General features: G+C 36.5%; 1 protein-coding gene and 1 long non-coding RNA gene across 2 annotated transcripts; one reads left to right on the top strand and one right to left on the bottom strand.

Moving 5' to 3' along the window:
• LOC106311448 lies at positions 1-736 on the bottom strand. The gene is made up of 4 exons (XR_001264017.1): positions 679-736; positions 426-597; positions 297-357; positions 1-213 (listed from the first exon to the last, which is right to left on the bottom strand). It is a non-coding gene; the product is annotated as an uncharacterized LOC106311448 (long non-coding RNA).
• Positions 737-14,311: 13,575 nt separating this feature from the next.
• LOC106311131 (transcription factor HEC2-like) lies at positions 14,312-15,148 on the top strand. The gene has a single exon (XM_013748358.1). It carries the CDS (start codon positions 14,468-14,470, stop codon positions 15,146-15,148), a length of 681 nt encoding a protein of 226 aa, XP_013603812.1. The 5' UTR covers positions 14,312-14,467.
• Positions 15,149-23,752: the final 8,604 nt, after the last annotated feature.

Here is a 23,752-nt window from a genome sequence, read left to right as displayed (position 1 = left end):
TATTAAAACTGAGATTCTGATCAAAAATTTGTTACTGCTACATCCTAAGCAACACGCGCCTTCTTGACCACCTTAGAGGATGAGACGTCCGGATTCTTATGCGCAGTACCGTATAGACCCATCTGATCTATTACCAGTGGCCCTTCCAGATGCAAACCCAACAGGAGCTGGCTTGCCATTAGGCATGTTGTCATCATCATCCTCGTTACCTCCCTGATCCATTGAGATTGTTATACATATACGTATTTGTAAACAGCGATAAGACAATGAGATAACGTATTACACATTATACTTACATTGTCATCCACGTCATCGTCTCGCACACGACCAAGCTCATCAACAATGCTGAATATCAATCTAAAGAAGTATTCAAAACGTTAGTGGAATGCCGTCAATAAACTAACACTATTACACATTATACTTACATTGTTGTTTCTTTCTGAAACGTTGCTTCATATATCATGTTATGGTGAACGTCTTATGATTGCTGGTGAAGTTATAAGCAGTGACCCTCAACTGGAAAGTGTATGACTTTCCTTCCATATCTGCAATGAACGAAGGTATCCTAGAGTCGTCAGGGTTCACTCCATCTTCAGCCTAATTGACAGGAAACCAAATACAAATTAAGCTTTTATTTAATAGGCGATAAAAACACAAGTAGACAGAGGTGTATTTTACCAGCATCTGAACAGCCTCACTTGCTCTGAGATTATGTAGTTTCGTCATCACACCATCAAACCGAACAAATGTTCTTTCAGCAGTATCATCAGCAATAGCCATCTCAACACGATAGCTGAAAGGAGATGGTAATGAGGAAGCCAAATTATTACACTTGTATACGTCTAGATGTATTACATACATAGATATAGTAGGGACGTAACTCACCGAAGTTTGAAATATACGTCATAGATATATATATGGGTCACCTGAAACATAGTTTGAAATAGATCAGTGTTGATTAACAGAGGAAAGTTAACTGGAAATAAATATCAATGTTAATTAACAGAAAATCAAAATCAATGATAACAATCAGGATGAGTTTTACCAGAAAATAACTATCGGTGCTAATAAACAGGAAGAGGAACTATCAAAATCTGGAAAAAGGAACTTACATTCACGTCAACCATTAACATATCGACCCACACCAGTTCACCACCACGCTTAACATTTCTGGCCTCCCCAGAACCGAAACCGCAGGAGCCTCGCCTCGACGACGGAGGAGCACTTGTCGGACTTCAGATCAGAGAAAAAAACCTTGAGTTAGCCATAACACGATCAATTAGTATAAGATTTAAGAGATACGAAGATATGAGGAGATCAACGAAAGGAAATCTCACACGTATTTATACCGAAACCACAACATCTCAGATCGAAAAGCATTGAAGAAGACGGAGTGGGGGTGTGAATCAATGGGAGTAATCAAGTAGCCTTTACTCAGACCGTTTCAAATGGGGAGAAATCCCAAACATCGCCGCAGCGCCGTCGCACGTAGAGGATAGACACACTTCGTTTCATCACTGCAGCGGATTAGGGTTAGAGGGTCTCCTTCACGCCGGACCCAGATTATTTCCAATTTAGAGCCCAATTACACAATATTTACGAACAAAACCCAAGACGACAGATATTTAAGGAACTAATGCGTTTACAAACGAACCTTTAATGAACCGCTGCCACGTGTCGGCTCGACAACATCTGAATTAGTGACATGGCATCATAGCTGGATACTGTGGGAGAGATTCAAGGTATACTTTATATATAAAGATATATATATTCAACAATGAAACAAATATATTATCTTATAAATTATATCCTTATCATGTCTTGTGAGGTGCACCAAAATAATATAAATTGAGTACATTTAATATAGCACAAGGAAACAAGAGTCAAAGAATGTACCAGATACCAAAAAACCTTTACAAAAAAAAAAACAAGAAACAAACAAATAAAATAAAAGTTTTGATCTATCGTCTTCATCCCATAATATTTCTTCATTCGGCACAAATTGGTTTTATTTTTCTGTCACAAACTATATAACATCATCAATTTGTTTGACTGAATTCTTTCTTGAACGAAAATTGTTTTAGTTCGTATGTCTCTTGATTCCTCAGGCTCATATCTTATAGGTATTGACTTTGTTTGCTTTTCGTGAGCTTTTTTCTTTGTTTGATTCAGTTTAGTAATCAAGTACTGTAACTTTCATTTCTTTCTAGCCAATAGTGCTGGAAAGCGGACCGAATATGTCCGGCTTAATCCCTTCTGCGATGGGTTAGTAATTTTCCTCAAAAAAAGTGACTACTAACTAAAATAAAATTTAGAAATCTGCATCAGTCTAATCAGTTCCATTCAAGTTTGTGGATTATCAGCTAGACATAATAACTAAAATAAAAAATTTACATTTTGAATATATTTTTAAAAAATATCTTTAATAATATAAATTGTATATTTTAAAATATAAAATATAATTTTGAAAATATAAATAATTTTTGGTTGATATATTTTATATTATATAGTCTTTATAACTAAAATTTGGGTAAATGATAAAAAGATTGTAAAAAAAATTATTTTAAACAAATTTGTCGGGTTAGCAGATATTCGTCGTTTCAAATTGGTTGTCCACATATATCCTACATCTATAGTCTGCATCCGCTATGTATAAAAAAATTGAACTATACCCACTATGCGACATGTCAAGCGGAGCAAAACCTGCTGTTTTTGAATCAAATTCTCCAATCCTATTGGTCACAACCAAATACTACAATAAAGTTTTTGAAAATGATTAAATAGTTCTGATCTGAAATCCAGATTAACATGTTCTTAAAAATAATATATCCAATTTTAATACTTATTAGATAAATAAATTAAAGATCATGAGATATAATTTGATTTAAATCCACTTAATATACAAATTTACACAATATATCTATAAAATAGTTATATGATAAATTAAATATACTTTTGCAATATTGAAGATGTAACATGTCTGCTCTGGAGTAGTCGCTGACGTAGTTATTGACGCATAAGACGTGTTGAGTGGTGAAGACCACATGTTGCAAGGTTCTGAACCGGAGTCGTGTAGACTTAGAGAGCAAAAAAATATTTTGGAGATAAAGAAATGTGAATAAACTTGAGGAGCAAATTTATGACTTAAAGAAAGAGGAACAAGTGCATTCTAAAAAAATGAAAGTTGGACTTATTGATATGGAAGATGTCCATATCCAAGTAGATTTGGAGACTAGAGTTTCAGGAACATGGAGAATAACTATAAGACAGATATGGGTCATAGAGACACATTGGCTGATAAGCTCTTGGAAGTGTTCTTGGGTCATGCGTTAGGATCTTAACACTAGACGTGTAAAAGCTGAATTAAGTAAATCTTGTAATAGATTGTTTAAAATTGATTCTAACAAAACATAGTCTTTGCTTATATTGTTTTGTCTTTGGGTTTACTTCTCGCAGTACTATTGTGGTTGCATCTTGCATTAACAAATATAACTAAAATTAGTTTTTGTTGACCTGAATATTTATTAAAATATTATAAGTTTTCATTTAGGAGTCTTATATGATAAATTTATTTAATTAATTTTATGTAATATTTTTAAAGAATTTATTATATTTTTTTTATCATTTTTGACTCTTTTGGACAATATTTATATCAGATCGAAATATCCTTTTATTTGCAGCAGACTTGGATACTGACAGATAATATTTTGTCAGGGTTTAAATATCGTGAAACTGAGAGTATTAAATAATTTGAAAATATCCAATCTACACCAGGGTAACCCATGCCTTTAGGAGGTGTGGCACGTGCCACAGGTTCATTGATATAAAATGCTATACAAAAGTCAGCTCTTTTGGCTTAAATTTTTCAATGGTGCCCCAGGTTAGTGTGGGGAACTTAAGTTCGAACCCGTGAGAACTACTTATTGTTTTCAGATTTCTTTTTACACACTTTATTATATTCTTTTCACCTTTTCATAAAATAAAATTTTCATTTCTCGTTTGTTTTTATTATCTAATAAAAATGATTCAATTTTCGTCCTTTTCTTTAAAATTAATTTTTACCCTTTCTACAATAAAAGTTACATTATTTAAGTTTTATTTTAACAATTTGTTTTATCAAATATATATTTTTCAACAAAAATTAAAACAACAATTAAATAAAAAAAACTTAGTCATAATAAAATTATATTTTATATAATTTTGTATCTTTAAAATATTTAGCATTATAAAGAATGTTTTATCTTTTTTATCAGACTCGTTTAAAATAAATATAAAATTTTATAGAATAACTGAACGTGTATTTTAATGACTAATTTAATTTATGATTAATATTATAATATATATGATACATTTTATAAATATACATATTATATTTATTTATTTATTTGAATAAAAATATTTATATTATGCCATATGTTAAATTATTTTCTGGATCCGCCCCTGATCTACACCAAGTTTTTAACTAACTAAATCGACATTAATCTTTGTCCTTTGAGCTTATGCGTCCATAAAGCTGTTACTACTAGTTTTTTTTTAACAGAACTACTAGCTTTTTTCAGAAACATTTTGAAATTCGAAGAAACTTTTTTTCATTAAGAACATGGTATAGTGAAATCGATACATTAACATTGATATAGCACTAATTGCAATAACTAACTAAAGAGGGCTGCATGAACTTTATCCTGTCACATAGAACATGATGACTATAATCCAATATAAATAAATATATAAGAGAATTGGAAAAAAGAGACACTTTTAATTTTTATTTGTCCAAATAGAATTTTTGATATTTTTGAATATTTTAGATATGTTTTACCCTTATTTAATGGGAAGAATAGTAAACAAAGTTTTAAAAATATAAAAAAAATATGAAGATCATTGGAAACATTAGTATAACTATTTATATATTTAATTTTTTTTTTATAAAAAATAGCGAAATCATATTTTATTTTATGTTCTAGCTACGGATATAATACTCATTCTAGCCATCTACTTACTTTAGAAATCAGAGTCTAAGTATTATACATAGATCTATCTCAGATATAAAATACAAATAAAATTTTCTTCTATATTCTATCTTAGCTAGATTTAGTTAGGGTTGGTCTTCTGAAGATAATCGGGTTGGTGTTCTGAAGATAATTACCTTTTCTCCTCGCTGGAGAAAATTTGGATTGTCTGGCACCCGTCTATTCTAGTCACTATCATCTCGAAATCTTTGCAAATGATTACAGTGGAGGTAACCTGGCCCAACATCAGCTCCAAATTCTTTATCTCGGTCATTTACGCCTCTAATGACTCTGAGGAGAGGGAAGGCTTGTGGTCGGAAATCACCAATCTAGCTTCTTCCCACTCTCTTCACTTGAAACCTTGGCTGCTCCTTGGTGACTTCAACCAGATACGAGCTCCATCTGAACACTCTCTAACAATCATTCTGAACATGGATAAGAGAGCTAGGGACTTTAACCAGTGTCTGAGTGATGCTAACTTGGAGGATCTGAACTTCAGAGGTCCTACTTTCACTTGGTGGAATAAGCAGAAAAGAGCTCCAGTGGCCAAAAAGCTTGACATAGGCTTATCAAATGATGAATGGTATTCTCTCTTCCCTTCTTCGATTGTGCTATTTGGCAGCACTCACTTCTCAGATCATGTTGTAATCGCGATCTCGCTGGATCCTGCTAGAATTAAATCTAAGAAGCCTTTCAGATTCTTCAACTTCCTAGCCAAGAACCCAAACTTCCTCAATATCATTGCTTATAACTGGTTCTCCTTCAATGTCACTGGATCCGCAATGTTCAGAGTCTCCAGGAAGTTAAAGCTGCTTAAAAACATCATTAGAGACTTCAGTAGACAGAACTACTCCGAAATAGAGAAGAGGACAGCTGAAGCTCACGATGAATTACTCTATGCTCAGTCTTCAATGCTAACCTCTCTTTCGACAAGTAATGCTGCCTTGGAGATATCTGCTCAACGAAGATGGGAGGAACTCTCTACTGCAGAGGCGGGTTTCTTTTTCCAAAAGTCGTGCATCCAATGGCTATCTTTTGGTGATGGTAACTCGAGACTCTTCCACAGATATGCGGCATCAATGCAAGCGAAGAATCACATTCATTACCTCATCTCTGACACTGGTCAGCGGGTTGAGTCGCAACTTGGAATGCAAGATCTTTGTGTGAGCTACTTCTCTGATCTTCTTGGAAGCCCCATCGCTCCCCCGGTATTTATTCAGAGTGATTTGGACCTTCTATTCAACTTCAGGTGTTCTGCGGAGCAGGCTGCGGGCTTTGAAAAAGAATTCACCCCTCGGGATATCAGGGATGCCTTCTTTACTCTGCCCAAAAATAAAACGTGTGGTCCTGATGGTTATTCAGCCGAATTCTTCACAGCATCATGGTCTGTCATTGGGCCAGAGGTCACTGAGGCGGTGCTGGAATTCTTTCGCTCTGGGTCGCTTCTAAAGCAATGGAATTCAGCCACATTAGTGCTCATTCCGAAGAAGCAAAATGCTTCATTGACAACGGATTTCAGGCCAATATCATGTCTCAACACGGTGTATAAGGTGATCTCTAAGCTATTGGCTATGAGACTCAAGGAGATTCTGCCGCAAATAATATCAAGTGTGCAATCTGCGTTCCTTCCAGGCAGACTGTTAGCAGAAAACGTGTTATTAGCCACTGACCTTGTAAATGGCTATAACACTCAAGCTGTTTCTTCACGTGGAATGCTAAAAGTGGATCTAAGAAAAGCGTTTGACTCTGTCCGTTGGGATTTTATTCTTGCCACTTTACGAGCTATTGCTGTTCCTGAGTCTTACATCAGCTTGATTTCAGAATGCCTATCGACGGCTTCATTCACTATAGCTGTCAATGGTATAGCTGGTGGCTTCTTCAAGAGCAGCAAGGGCATTAGACAGGGGGATCCTCTATCTCCATACCTCTTTGTGCTTGCGATGGAAGGTCTCTCTCGCTTACTCCTGGCTCGATACGAATCTGAATCCATAGGCTTCCATCCAAATACCAACAGTCTCAAAATATCTCATCTCATGTTCGCTGATGATGTGATGATCTTTTTTGATGGAACCGCGAATAGTCTGCATGGAATCTCTGAGTGTCTTGATGACTTTGCTTCATGGTCCGGTCTCCACATGAATCCCTCTAAAACAGAGTTGTTCACCTCGGGGTTAGAGCTAAGTGAGTCAGCGGCTATTGCTGCCTATGCATTCCCTGTGGGCCAGTTCCCAATTAGATACCTGGGTCTTCCTCTAATGAGCCGGAAACTAAAGATCTCAGAGTATAGCCCGCTCATGCTTAAGTTAACGGCAAGGTTCCAAGCATGGTCCGCCAAAGCTCTTTCCTTTGCCGGTAGACTGCAACTCCTAAAGACAGTCATATTTGGTACAGTAAACTTCTGGATCTCAGCGTTTATCCTTCCGAAAGGCTGTATAAAGAGTATTGAAGCATTGTCTGCTCGCTTCCTTTGGTCTGGCAGCTTGGATAAGAGAGGCATTGCAAAAATGTCATGGAAAACAGTTTGCTTGCCAAAGGAGGAGGGTGGTCTAGGCCTGCGTAGTTTAGTAGTCTGGAACCAAGTCTTGTGTCTCAGATTCATCTGGCGTCTACTGTCCAAGGCAAAATCTCTTTGGGTTGAGTGGCACTGGGACTCACATCTTCAAAATAAATGTTTCTGGACTATAGAGCCTTCGGCAACGCACTCGTGGATGTGGAAGAGGCTTCTGAAGCTGCGACCCTTGGCCCTTCAGTTATGCAGGTCTGTGTTAGGTAATGGTGATTCTACGAGCTTCTGGTTTGATGTATGGACACCTTTTGGTCAGCTGATATCCCATATTGGTCCGAATGGTCCTAGAGCCTTAAGAATGCGAAGTAATGCGATGGTCTCCGAGGCTATTGGAAGCGCTGGCACTACCTGTTCCTTGCCCCACCCGAGATCACAACAGCAGCTGGAGCTTCACACATTCCTTACTACGGTATCTTTACCTCTCCAACATGAGGCTGAGGATATGGTGCAATGGGTGGCGGGGGACTCTCCTTCTCGAGAGTTCAGTTCTGCCTCTACATGGGAGGTAATAAGACCTAGAGAAGCAGCTAAAGATTGGATAGATGTTGTCTGGTTTAAAGGAGCTATCCCCAAGTTGGCGTTTACTATGTGGGTTGCAAATGGTGATAGACTGCCGACGCTGTCGAGACTAGCCGGGTGGAATATTCCTGTATGTACAAGTTGTGTTCTCTGTTCCTCGTCGGTCGAAACCAGAGACCATTTATTTATAACTTGTCAGTACAGCTTGAGTGTTTGGAAAGAAGTGCTTCTGCGATGTCGTTCTCCTGCCCGCCTATTCACAAATTGGTCGGAGCTGCTGTCTTGGATTCGAGTGTCACCCTCTAGGAAGGTTACCCTACTGCGCAAGCTAGCATGTCAATTGGTGGTGTTTCACTTATGGAAGCAGAGGAACAACGTTGTCCATAACAAAGTCTGGGTACCGGCTTCTCTTGTGTTCAAAGCAATAGATAGAGAGATGAGAAACATCATCTCAGTAAGAAGATCTCGCAAAGGTTTCAGGTCATTAATGCAATTGTGGCTGTGATGATAGTGATGTCTTGAGTCTGAATTTGTTCCAGCTTGTTTTTATTCTTTTTTTGCCGGGTTGGAACAGAGCTTTAGATTATTACAATGTAAAATCTTTAATCATTTATGATATTTACAGTTTAGCAAAAAAAAGAAAAAAAAATAGATTTAGTTAGGTAATATTATAGCAAGATGTCTTTAGTCTACATGTATCTTTATTAGAACTTATAACCACGACTCTATGAAATAACTTTTCGTTTTTATGTGTCATAACTTGTTCTGTCTTTTACCTTATCATACGCGTACCGAAAAATAAACCTTACACCCTTTCTTCAGTACTCTGATATACGTAGAATACATATTATAGCCAAATCACGAAAATATCGAAACTTTCATATTTCCATAAATATCTTTTCCTAAATCAACACTTAATCTACCCTAAATCGTAAGAGGATGAGAGATTATCAGTGATAACGTTGGAAGTTGGAACCTTTGTGCTATTGTTTGTGTATATTACTATAGAATTTTTTTAACGGTAATAATAAAATATCTACTAGTCTGTGACTACTATTCATTTTAACTATAAATATTTGAAAAATTAGGCAACATGTCCATAACATAACAAAAATTAACTATCTACCCATTACAATTTATAGGCTAGAATATTCTGTATATTTTATCTAATATTACATTAACTACCCTTGTTCAATTAGAACCGTTTGATCTTACATGCATTTCTCATCTTCTTCTTTCCTTTGTTTTTTTTCTTCTCCTTCTTTCAATTTTATTTGATATATATCTTTTGTATTATATATAATTCAACCAAATAATTATGTTGATGAAAAAATACAGATTTTTCTACATATGTCATAACTTGAAATTTTTTAAAAATGAATTTTTAAAAACTGTCGGACAAAAGTTATACTATACAGTATATCCGAATCATATTAAAATAGAAAAATACGCTTAATTTAACGTATATCCAAAATAATGTTTTATCAATATTTATAATATACTATTCTATTTGTCATAATAGTATAATTTTCTCTTCCCTCTGCTCGTTCTCTTCCTCCTCCCTTTCCACTTCCTCCTACCCTTTCTCTTCTTCCTCTGCATCTCTCCTCAATTGAAGACTATATCAGATTTTCTATATTATTTACTTAATGAATATAGTACAGTATAATATATCATTTTACATCATTTATCAGATGCAAGTACACTCGCTTCAGAGGGAATAACGTCAAGAGTAAGTTTAAATTGTCCCATCAGCTGCCTATTACTACTGCATGACTATATTTTTCATTTTTTCACTCTTGTGGACATTCAACAAATTCATCCTAAATATTTTAATTACAGACGATTTTTTTTTTTTTTTTTTGGACGAATTACAGACGATTTTAATGTTGTTCCAAATCGTGATTTGATTCAGATAGTAGGTGATATAAATTGTGGTGTCAATAGGGAGCAACGGGCATATATGATGCTTAGGACATGAACACAGCTGTATCAGTACCTCAGTACCTTGCCTCAGGAGGCAACCTACCCCAATATTAATGTTATTTAATTATTAGAAAATTTAGAATTATATGCTATTTTGATTGGAAGATCCCTGATTTGTCATGAAAAATTGCCGCAAATACCACATTCATAGTACCACTTTTCATGTTTACACTAATCATTTTCACCCTCATTTTTAATGAATGGTAGAAGACATTTATACCCATAGGGTTAACTAATCTAGACCTAGGGTTTATAGTTGAGAGGTGGGGTAGGGTTTTTGGAATATGAAATTTAGGATTCTAATAAATATATAAATAAATACTTAAAAAATATTTAAAAATTTTAAAAAATAGTCTCAAACATAATTTTCGATTTTCAAAAATAAAATTTGAAAAAAATTAAAAAAAAATCGAAAAAAACAAAATTCAAAAAAAAATTATAAAAAGTTCGAATTTGAAAAGTATAATTCAAAAACATAAAAAAAAAAATTATTTTTATTTTTTATTATTTTTATTTTATTATTTTATTTTTTATTTATTTAAATAATTATTTAATATATATACAGAGAAAAATGATATAAAAGTCTTTTACCACTTAATAAAGAATATATTTTTGAAAATGTTCATTTTGTGGTGGTAAATATGAAAAGTGGTACCATGAAAGTGGTAAACATGAAATTTCTCCTTTTGTCATATTCAAACAGTGCCCATACTCAACCAAATAATATGACGCAACTATATACCGTATATTACAAATATCCTATATAAAACCATTATTTCAAAAACTACATATAAAACCAATAATTTATGGAAATATATTTGTAATTTTATTTTTTTAGAAGTTAATATATTATTACATTAGATATAATATTTAAAATAGAAGCAAAAGAAAACATGTATATCCGCAGATAAATTACATAAAGAAATGCAAATTCTTCTTTTAAAAAAAAAGCCAATTCTAAGATATTTATTTTACAGTAGTAACTCTTTCTATTAGCTTTAGAAAAAAAAATGTACTCCCTCCGTCTCATAAAGTTACATGTTTTAGAAAAAAAAAGTGTTTCAGAATAATCTATTTTTTGTATTTTCAATGTATGTTTATCAAGTTAATAAAATGATTAATTGAAATTTCACAAAATTTAATTACACTTGTTGAATTTTTATTGGTTTAGACCTATGGAAAAAGACAATCACAAAAATTTGTGCATATATAAATGAGATTTAATATATTTTATTAATATGTGTGAAAAATTTAAAATATGTATTATTTTGAAACATAAAGAGTACTAAAAATCACCTTTTTAATGAAATTTAACAGCTCAAGAATGTTAAATTTGATTCAAAAGAAAATATAACTTTTTACAGCATTTGCTACTTTGTTTTTGCCTTTTCAACCACACGTTTGTGGTCGGGTGGTCAAAGCGTTCTGTGGATCTCCAAGGGACCAGAGTTCGAATCCGTACTACACCAGATTTCTACAACGCATAGCCACCGAGGCTTTCACGTTCTCTATCCGGGGAATGTTTTACCTTTTTTTTTTTTTTGCCTTTTCTATCAAAAGAGACGAGAAACAGAAATTCTGAGATTACATCCTCACTGATATAGTGATATCCAGTTCTCGAAAGCATTATCTAAAGTCTTGTCACGCGCCTTGATAGTAATTCTGCTCTTGACATGCATGTCGATGATCCTAGAGAGAACCCGGAACTGATAGCTTTATTGGTAAAGCCTTTTTCCAAAGGGTAGAGGTGCTAAGTTGTCTCATCAGTTGCGGGGAGGGGATTAAACAATAGGCTCTTGTTCCTGATCTAGGGAGATTGCGAGCTTAGGCCCAAAGAAAATAATAAAAAAAGGAATAAGGAGGGGTTCAACTTCTAACTTTACACTCTAATTTAGTTCGTCTTTTACACGTGTCCAATGTTTGCTTATGAACATCACCTTGGTTCGGAAATAAAAAGTTGTGTGGACAATAAGTGATATTAAGGGGGCATGATAGAAAAACTGTAATAACAAAATTTAATGGTGGTATGGCATTTGTATCCGACAAAAAAAAGGGTACGAACAAGACTTCGAATCTTAGTTAAGAATTTAAGATCCGGTGTGTTTAATTCAAACAATGACTTGTGGAAGTAAAAATGTGAGAAAGGGGAAAGTAGCATCTATATTTGTTACTACTTTCAAAGCTGGTTTCTTGATTGAAAAAGTGACTGCAGAGAAACGTCATCGTTGGTTGGTTTTCTTACATGTTTCTGTGTCAACATAAGAGGGTAAAACCAAGTCCGAAGCAACTCAATGTGTCTGTCTAGTTTGGTCTAATGAAAAATAATATATTAGCGTTAATTCAATTAACAAAGAACACAGAAGTAATTGTTTGATGTATTAAATGTGACGTCAAAAGAAGCTATTTTGTATTTGTACATGAATTGCTTTGTGATTTTGACTAAATATAGCCAGGCAATAGTCTTGAATTCTTGATTGAAGATCGTGAGGTTTGGATATGGTTTGGACTTTTTCTCTTTTAAAGAAAGTCATTTATTAGATTTCTTATTGAAGTGCTTCCAACAGGGCAACATGATTTACTACTATATCTTTTTTTTTTTTTTTTTTTTTTTTAAAAATACTATATCTTTTTCTTTTGTTAACAAAAGTGACCACGTAAATATTTTCTTTAAATTTTAAATAGGAAGCAGAATTTAACGAAGATCGCAATATGTCCTTTGCGATCGGTCTTGATAAGCGTGCCATATGCCAACTGAGATTTGATTATAACATCAAGTCCATTATAGACAACATTCTTCCATTATATATACTCCTATATATCAAGGCGTATACATTGTGATGATTTGATTATATTCACGTCTTATTCAGCTGTTTGTAATAAGTTATAGCATCAATACGAAGTAACAAGACAATGCATCTCAAAATTTCCCTTTCCCTCAAATTATTGGATGCAAATTATTCGACTAGTTGAGAAATATTGAATTCAATGTATTAAAGTCGCATGAGCAGATTCTGGCGAAACAGATGCATTTGATCAAAATCGTTTCTGACATATTTCAAGTGGATTTATAAACAAAACATAATAGCAAGAAGTCTAGATACAAAAGGCTACATGACTACCCTCTTTCCCATTATAGTTCAAACTTCAAAGTAAGTATAACTTTAAGAGATCGAAAAATACAAATTTTCAAAAACAAAAACAAATTATAACTGAGAAAGATAGGAACTTCGTGAGATATGAAGGAGGCTTCCAACGATGGCTGGAAGCAATGAACTAGTTTTCTATTTGTTCCCTCTATTTTTTCTGTTATAATCTCTTCAAAAATGTCCTTTGAAAAAGCTGCATATCATAGTAAAAAACGAACACCTTTTTTCTTGTGAGTCTAATTTAACATTACATTAAAATAAAATAAAATAAAATAGGAACTTCATGGTGACTGCCTGGATGGTGAGGGCGCTTCATGCACCTTGATTTGTCCAGACTCCAGAAGAGCCTTGTTTTCACGGCTCGTGGGTCTGACATCCAACCGATTTATGAAACATGTTTTTTTTATATAAAATGGATCATGACCGTCGATCCAAATAAAGGACAATCCTTTGGTGAATTGACGCTCAATATGACTTCAATATAGTAATTTTCTCTTCACCAGCTAAATGAATATTGGATTTTAGTTTTTGGTTTAGTGTTTTGTGATATATACCAATCGACTTCAAATTCGATAGAATACATGATAACGAGAAGAAGAAAACTATAATACATTCGAGTTGCTATGATTCGGGACAAAGTGATCAATATTCATAATTACACCAACTGTAAGTCTAATTTATTTAAACTTGTATTGAAACTTATTCCGTAAATAATGTCTTTGTTATCTTCTAAACTAAACATTATCTATTGTTAAAAAACTACAAATTATCTATAGTTCAAAAAAGTGCCATGCGCAAAAGACTTATTACATATATATTCTATGCATGGAAATATGGAACATCAACATGTTAAAAGCAAGAAGACATTTTTCAACAGCTAGTTAGTACGTATACCGTATGCATAGATATATTTATGCGTGTAAAAATTTAAAAGGGTGAAAAAAGAATGATGGAAACAATCCTTTGTCACATAGTGTATATAAATTATATATACATATATCTTAACGTTATGTTTTATAATAAGTTAAAGAACAAGGATGGCAGTAACAGTTTAAATTTTCACACATAACTCTCCATCTCTCTCCCATATATCACCACACCTCTTCTGTGATTCAGACACACAAAATTTTCATTCTTTGTCAGATCTTTCTCCTTCTTCCTCCATACAATTAATCTCAGCAGCTTCTCCACATCTCTCTCAAAGAAAAGAAACCCTACAAATTTCCAAACTAAAGAAGAAGAGAATGGATAACTCTGACATACTAATGAACATGATGATGACACAAATGGGAAAGCTTCCTGATCACTTCTCTAACCCAATCCCTAATCCTAGCTCGCATAACATCATGATGCCCTCCGAATCCAACACTTATCACCCTTTCTTCTTCAACCACAACAACCATATCCATCCCCCAGTACTTAACCCAACCATAACTCTCCACCACCAACCCGGTTTAAATTTCCGGTATGCCCCTTCCACGTCATCATTTATCCCGGACAAAAGAAGAGGAGGCGGCGACAACGCTGACATGGCGGCGATGCGAGAGATGATCTTTCGAATAGCCGTGATGCAACCGATACATATTGATCCAGAATCGGTGAAGCCACCTAAGAGGAAGAACGTGAGGATCTCTAAAGATCCACAGAGCGTGGCGGCTCGGCATAGGAGGGAGAGAATCAGCGAGCGGATTAGGATACTTCAACGCCTTGTACCCGGCGGAACCAAGATGGATACTGCGTCGATGCTCGATGAGGCTATCCATTACGTTAAGTTTCTCAAGAAGCAAGTGCAGTCGATGGAGGAGCATGCGGTGGTTAACGGCGGAGGAATGACGCCAGCACCGCTGGTTGTTGGTGGAAAAGGATGCGGGTCTATGCGATCTGATCATCACCAGATGCTTGGAAATGCACATATTCTTAGATGATGTTCTTTTAATGTATTTCATATTATACTATTAATATGAAGAGGAAAAAAACCTCTCGGGAGGAGTGGAATTTAATATTATGAACCTGTGAGGGTTTTTTATATTTTTGACGTAATTTATTTTTTCCTGTTTCTATAATCTTCGGGATTAATTCAGCAGGCCTGTGCTGTAAAGAATAATTATAGTTTCTTATGGTCAATGCTAAAAGAATTAGTTTTTGATTACCAACTGATCGATGAAATACTTGAAGCTGGCTGTAATGATTTCAGATGGGGTCTATATAATTTCTTATAGCAACTGGCACACATATACATATCATATCGTTATTTATTGATATGTAGCTAGTGGCTTGTGGTAAAAGTAATACCATTACTGTATCATAAACTGAATTATAATATAACAGTGTGCGTGGATAAATTTTGAATTTTTCTCTTTCTTTTGCGTGGGTGATTTTTTTGTTGTTGTTGTAAATTGAACGTGGGTAAATTTTGAATTGTAACAATATGATCCCTTCTATGTATACACTTTGAAAATGAAAACTCAAACATCTCAATCTATTGAACGAAAAGCTCGTGGTTAATCCATTTTCTTGTTCATTGCCATTATAAGCTCCGTGCGATCACTCTCTATATTTATTTGTTTTTTTTTTTTGGCGGCAAACGTCTATTCTATTATTCAAACTTGAGGTGGTCTGGGTAGCCACGCCGGAATAGAACAACCAATAAAACATAGGGATCTATGAAAAGAACACGCATTCCTAGCTAACGAATCTGCAATCTCATTTTGCGTCTTTCGTAAATAGCTGATCTTGAAGTTCGAAAAGCACAACTGAAGGGTTTGAATGATTTCCAGATCAGTTGAGAAGTTAGGCCACGCTTTTGGTTCTTGTATCATTGCAATCAGGTCCTTGCAATCCGTCCCAAATTCTGACAGGTCGAGTGTTGTATCATGCTCTCCATTGCCCATCTTAGCGCTTCTAGCTCTGAGTGTAACGGTGTTTCGCGCTGCGTTAAGTTCCTGGATCTCATAAGTTGAATTTTCTCCGTGCTATCCTTCCAGACCCATCTCATATTTATTTGTTTATATCTTTGTACCCACGCCACTTGATAGCTAATAATAGTTCCTAAGCTTTGGCTTTGACCATTTCCAACCCATACCTATTTTTTCCTCTATAATTCCCACAAAAATAGAATAACTCTATTATAGGGCAAATTTTGCTCCAACGGTTTACTCTATTATAGAGGAAAAAATAGAGGGATTTCACTTTTCACTCTATATTTGAAGTGAAAAAGTGAAATTCCTCTATTTTCTCCTCTATAATAGAGTAACTCTATAGGAAAAAATAGGTATGAGTTAGAGATGCCCTTAAAGGAATCAAATTCTATTTTTGTGAGAATTATATAGGAAAAAATAAGTATGGGTTAGAGATGCCCTTAAAGGGATCAAATTCTCTCATGACACACATGAATTTCAAAAATTCTCTCATGACCCTGTTTTAATTTGTTTTTAGTTTACATTAAAATTTAAATAAAAAAACAAGGAAAAATAACTAAAAGCCCAAACAATTTTGATTTATTTACAATCATTACCCTTACTATCCCCACCCATAAACCCGACCCATCTAAAACTCGGACCCTATTCCCCTAAATCCCTAAATCGTAACACAACTTCCCCACTTTCTTCATTTCACGATCTCTGAACATTTCGATCTTCACTCATCAATTCCACCAGCGAAAATGACATCTAAACTAAGATTCAGCAAGAAAAAGAAAGAATCCCACCAAGGAAGAAAAAAAAATCCTCACCGGCAAAGAAGAAGGAGGTTGAACCGGCTAAGAAGGAGATGACTTTGCCGACGGGAAAGAAGAAGCGGGGTAGATCGTCTCCAGAAGAGGAACACAAAGCAGACGACGGTGGGTCGTCATCTCAACCCACGAAGCGGCCGCGTCTTACTTCAAACCGTAACCCTAAAAATCTTCAACCTAATCCGGCTGCTGCCTCCGCTTCTCCTACTCTGGCCGCTTCTCCTACTCAACCCGACAATGAGGAGACACCCTTAGGACCACCAGCCACATCAGAAGATCCTCCACCAACGAAGAGACCAAATCCGCCACACCAACAAGATCCTCCGGATGCATCTCTTTCCCGGTTTTCCACTAAGGGTGGGACACCTTCTTCGGAACAAGGAGCCAATGAGAAAATGGGATCGCATGGTGAGCCTCCCACATCACGAGAACCTAATGCTACAGAAGAGCAAATAATGGTAAGAAATCATTTTGAAATCAGTTTTTGTAATATGTTACAACTAAGATATATTGTATACAGATGTACTAGTAAACCTAGTAGTACTTAAAGATAAGTGTGACTTGTACAAATGAAGAAGTTTAAATTGTTTTACTAATACAACTATGAAATGAAATGTAAAATTGTATAACATGTATAATTTGTTACTAATATATTAGTTTAAAATGGTGTGCAGATATTGGCATTTGAAAGTATCCAAGTGCTGAAGGAAAATTTTAGAGAAGATGTTGAAGAATTTGATGATAGCTGTCCAAGAATGTGCAAGTCGAGATTCCTATCGAATGGGTCGTCAGGATATGCGTTGAGCGAGATATATGAGAAGCTTGGAGAAACAAAGGTGATACACTTGAAGTGTATTTCTGTGTCATTTTTTCAAGTCTTCATATTTTTACCTTAATGTGTGATATTTTGGTTAATTTTTCAGAAAATTTCTAATATTTTGAAACCAACCGGAAGCGAGTCAGATCTATCAGTTGAGATCTTTGATGATGGGTTATGGGATGATGTTGAGCTGGGAGATGATGGGGATATAGATGACCCAATTGTTGATGGTTGGAACAAGATTATTATCCATGACCAAGTAAAAATTCTTTGGGAGGATCTGTACAAGATGGATGTCAAAACTCGAAAGATAGAACACGAGCCTGAGAGGATTTGTGAAGAACTTGAGGGTCCGAGGGTGTGTGAGGAAATTGAGGCAGGATGTTAGAGTTTGGAAACACGAGTTGCTCAGTTGGAATCAATCATGAAGGTGAGAGATGACATAAGCAAGAATAAAGAGTATGGCAGATGACCGCAATCCGAGGGACAGATTTGGGAACATGGAGAACTTGTTTGATCATGATCGTTTTGACACTGGTGGAGGCCAAGAAAATGGTATAAATTATGATCTTATTTATTAGGGTCTGTTTTTAAGACAGATGATTAACCTTTAAATATTGTTATTTTAGATGATACTGATAAAGATGCCACAAAGGAGGGTGAGACTGAACCCGAGCAAATGGCAGAAGATGATGCTGATAAGGAGGCCACGAAGGATGGAGAGAATGAGTATGAGAAAGAAAGCCAGGTTGATGCTGATAATGAGGCCACAAAGGAGGGTGATAATGAACCCGAGCAGATGGCAGAAAATGATGCTGATAAGGAGGCCACAAAGGATGGAGAAAATGAGCATGAGAAAGATAGCAATGTTGATGCTGATAAGGAGGCCACAAATGAGGGAATGAACCCGAGCATATGACAGAAGATGATGCTGATAAGGAGGCCACAGAGGAGGTTGAGAATGAGCCCGAGCACGCACTGCAAGGTAATGTATTTTATCCTAATTTTTATTGTAACTTAGCTGTGATTTGATTTTAATTTATTTTGTAGAGGATCTTGAAGTGATGGTGGCAGCTGCAGAGAAGTTTGAGAAAGAAGTTTCGGAGAAAGAAGTTTCGGAGAAGGAAGCTGCAGAGAAAGAAGTTGTGGAGAAGAAAGCTTCGGAGAAAGAATAAACAGATGAAATGGACGGAGATAGTGAAGAAGATTCACCGAAGAAGACGAAGAGGGTGCCAAAGCCTTCTCGTATGAAGCAGTCTCCATATATTGAGAAGTAATCTATGTGTTTCTTGTATTTGGAACTTAAAACTTTATGCTGCTTTTGGATGTTGGTGTTGCTTTTGTCAAACATAAGACTTGTGTTGCTGTTGTAAAACTTAAGACTTGGTGTTGCTTTTGTGAAACATAGAACTTGTGTGTTTCTGATTTAGTAGTGAACTTGTGTTTGTCATATTGTTGTTGAACTTGTTTGAACTTGACAGGTTTTTGGTATAATTAATACTACCAAGTAAACTATGGCAAAATTACTCTAACGGATACAACTGGTACAACTAAATAACAGAAGGTACAACCATGGGCGGATGTAGCATGCTAATTAGTAGGGGTACAATGATTTTTTCCATTATGATTTAGTTTTAGAGTAGAAGCATTCAATAAACCCTATAGTATTTAGCAAAGAAAATTTTGAAAACAGTTGGGGCACGTGCCCCCGTAGCCGTTGTTTTGCGTCCGCCCTTGGGTACAACTATTGTTCTTAAAACGTGATAATCAGCTAAAAGATAATAAAGTTATTAACAAGTAGTTGTACCAGTATTTTAATTGTACAATCTAATATATAGTTGTACCAGGTATTGAGTTGTACAAGTTTGTTCATTGTTGTATTTTGGTAGAGAATATGAATTGTGTAGTTGTACCACATTAAAAATATATATACCTCAGTTGTACAGCCTTTTAATTCTTAATTGCATTGAACCACGTACAAAGTAATCATTAATTTTGTTAAAATATATTTTGTGTACGTTTTCCAAAAATATAGTTAACAAACTAGTAAACAAACCTTTAAAGTATAAGGTAGATCATACACTTATGTGATTGTGTAATAATTGAAATTTTTTTTGGTAAAACTTCAAAAAATTAGGATGAACCACTCTTAGGACATTCCAACTTATATATTCTATTGTTATTTAATTATTGAAAGCCAAATGGAGTTTAAAATGTCATATTTTAAGAAGTACCAGTATTTCCTTCATCGTGTCATCATACAGCTATACTAGTTGTACCAGTACGACAACACAGAAACATGATTGTTATGTTATATGAAGTTTTATCAGTTGTACCTGTCGTACCTAACAGAAACAACACATTACATAAGTTCCACAACACTTAAATAAGTTCCATAACACATAAGTAAGACTCACAACACATAATCAAGTTCCATAACATATAAGTTAGAGTCATTCATCATTTATTTCCTTCGTTGTCACCTCCCTCGTCACCACTTCCCTCGCTGCCACTTTCCTCGCTGTCACTTCCCTCATTGCTGCTTTCTTCGTAATCGATGTCATCGTTGTCATTGTCATCTTTGTCCCTGCTGTCACCAAGCCACTCCGAGAATGGTGCATACTTTTTCTTTCTCTTCCACCGATATGCTCCCGCAGATGGGAATCTAGTAGTTTGTAATCTTCCTTTTTTTTTCTCCATGCATACGGCGGGAACACAACCTGAGATTGTATTTCCTCATGAACTTGCCATGATGAATGATGAGGCACTGGATATATTGTCATACAATATGCGAATGTCCACTGCTCCATCCAATAATACTTAGAACAATAATTTTCAACCAACTGCTCTAGCGTATCATCTGTTGTAGTTCTGCAATACTTCATGATCGCAGCAAGCGCATGCACATAAGGATACCGGTCAATTTCAAAATGACACATACTTAAACTGGTTCTTCTCATCCACTACTAAGCGGGTGACAGTACGAGGATTCAACCTTTCCAACATGTACAAGTAAGACGGCAGTCTAGCAAAGCTCTCTGTTGGGCTCCCACGCAGATCGTTGATAGCTTTGTATTTTCCTCTCCAAGCCATAGCATACGAAACCCTAACACCCAGTTTGTTCTCAACCAAATCTATGAGATCCTTTGGTGCTTGAGTCTTGTATTTTCCTGGATAATCAGCTTGCAGCACAGATGCGACCAAGCTTGGTGTGCCTCTTTTCCCCTTCTTGGTTGCACTTTCCTCTATCCTAACGCAAGTATGCATCTTCCGATACGTCCTTATAGTGAAAAATCCGAGTTTTTCAGCTTTGCAACTCGTAAATACCATTTGCAACCAACCCCACGACACTTTAATACGTAAAGTCGAGGCATCGACTTCACTATATTGTTGTGTGAACCATTTAACCTGCTGAGTATCAACACAAGAAGCAGGTGTAGACATGCATGAAGCAGTTCCATGCAGCTTGACACACAGAAGCACGAGGTGTCGCAGTACTTGCGATCTGCGCATGCGAACCGACAAGAGGGCCGTGTGTCGCGATGCATGAACACCAGACATGATGAAGAGCAAGTGGACGTGGAGTTGTCTTCTGGAATGGGTAGAGAGCATGCAACAGGGCATGTGGACGCCCATGTGTAGCCACGCATGCGACCGGAAGCATGCAGGACGACACACATGCGATCGGGTGGCTCATTCTTACTGGCTGGTGTCTTCTATATATACTCAGCTCCCCTTTTCGTTTTAATTCATCCAAAACACTTAAAGACTTGGGTTAGAGAGAGAGAGACAAAAGTAGGAAAAGAAAGCAGGAGATTCCGAGCTGTTACGAGAATTTTAGAGAGTTTCTGAGGACCGAAGTACTGTCGGGAAGTTCCGAAAGACTGTCCAGAAGTGAAAGAAGGTTCTTTCCGAGTTCTGATCTGTCCAGACCAGTCCATTCAAGACATAGACCTTGGATTTTGGGATTTAGCATCACAGTACCAAGACGAAGATTTGGAGGGGAGAAAAAGGGTTTGGTCAACATCCGGAATCAAAGAGTCGAGCCACATCGCTTAATCACTGTGAGTCACGGTTAATTGTTTGTTAACGTGTTTTTAATGCAGGTTCCTGACATCAAAGACGGTTTCCGAGCTAGGATATCCAGACCGGTCTAGGTGTCAGTTTGTGGATCCGAGGCTTGAGACGATGTCTGGGCTAAGTGGATAGCAAGACTAGTCTAAGCACCCGGATTATTGTGATTATGGGATTATTATATGTTGTTATAGTGTGTACCTCGTGTTGGTACTGTTGTGTGAGAACCTCGTGGTGGTTCTAGTAGTAGTTTGCAGGTCATTGCTTCATCAAATGGTACCACTAAGCCGGTCGTGGTCCGGAAAGTGGTGGGCTCGGTTTAACTTGGCTTGATCACCATGGCCGAGTGTAACATGTGGATGTGACAGCCCCCGGCGAGTCCGATAGAGGACCGGGGCACGGCGATTCCGATTGAGGACCGTGACCGGGCGATTCCCGAGCGCCTACGCCTGTGTGGTGTAATAGTGAAGGGATTGCCGGTGTCCCTTATGTGGAGGAAGAATGATTCTGTTGGGCCCTAGGAGTATATATATATGGTTGATTGATGTGACACTCATAAATAGTGTTTTGATTTACTATGGTTTAGTGGTTTATTGCCTGAATCGGTCATGCTTTATCTTGAATATTGATTGTTGAACTACCCGTCTTGCTTGTGTTTGGGGTTGGGTTTAGAATGACGGGTAGTTGCATATGCTAGATAGGGAACCTTGGCTCACTGAGTGAAACTAGTTCACTCACTCCTCACATCCTTTTGCAGGTGACCAGTAGAAAGGACCATAGCCCTCGCGGAACTATAGGAGCTGGTGTAGATTGATGGTTTAGATCATGCGGTCAATCATGCATTTTTCGTGTTTTATCAAGTCAAATGTGTCGCAAAAGATGTATTAGAAAACCAGCAGAGTTCCGTTTTAATTAGCATTCTAAATAGGAAATTCCCTGTTCGTGGATTGCAGATGGCAAGGAGGGGAAGGAGTTAAGGAGGACATGATTGAATGCTGGATACAGACAGAGTGTCGGGAAAAAGAGGATTGGGATATGAGTTAAATTTTTTTGTTTGTGGATTGCAGATGGAAAGGAGGGGAAGGAGTGATGGGGGACCAGATTGGATGTTGGGTATAGACAGAGTCCCAAGAAGAAGGGTACTGGGATATGAATCCGAGGGGAGAGTACAAACACTGACGCACACTAACTAAGAATTCAGTGAAGAAAACGTAGGAAGAAAAAACAATCTGTTTGGACATGATCAAGAGATACCACCAGAAGAAAACTTTCCACCAAACCGTACTTTAAGGAGAAGACCAGAAACAGATGATAGCGAGTCGAGTGTTTAAGGACCAAGACCAATAAGGCGGAACAACCCAATTGAACCAGAAGTTCATGATCAACCACAACAAGGAGTAGGAATGGAGCACACTCTAAAGATGCTTCATGACGTGATAGCGAGGTCATTACAACAACCTCAGATGCAACCTCAGCCACTCGTGCCACCACAACCTTCAGTTAGTACACCGATGTTACCGTTGATAACTGCCATGAAAAATATGAAGACACCACATTTTGAAGGAGGGACAGATCCATTTCAAGCCGACCAGTGGCTTCGAACAATGGAGAAAAACTTTGAGACCCTGACGTGTTCCGAAGAATCTAAGAAGAAGATGGCAGTGTATTACTTAGACAAAGACGCGGCAGAATGGTGGGAGAGTAGGGATCACCAAGTAGGACATCTGGTCACCACTTGGGTGGCATTCAAACAAGAATTTGAACGCAAGTACTTCACTCCTGAATCCAAGCGAAAGCTTCAACGCCAGTTTGCAAACTTGGTACAAGGAGATAAGACGGTTAGAGAATATGAATCTGAATTTATGCGACTGCGACGACACGTGCTGCGAGGACAAGATGATGAGG

Source organism: Brassica oleracea, chromosome C8, assembly GCF_000695525.1.
Source record: "Brassica oleracea var. oleracea cultivar TO1000 chromosome C8, BOL, whole genome shotgun sequence".
In the NCBI taxonomy this organism is placed as follows: domain Eukaryota; kingdom Viridiplantae; phylum Streptophyta; class Magnoliopsida; order Brassicales; family Brassicaceae; genus Brassica; species Brassica oleracea.
The sequence above is the reverse complement of the archived record's forward strand: the minus strand, read 5'-3'. Positions and strand labels throughout refer to the sequence as shown.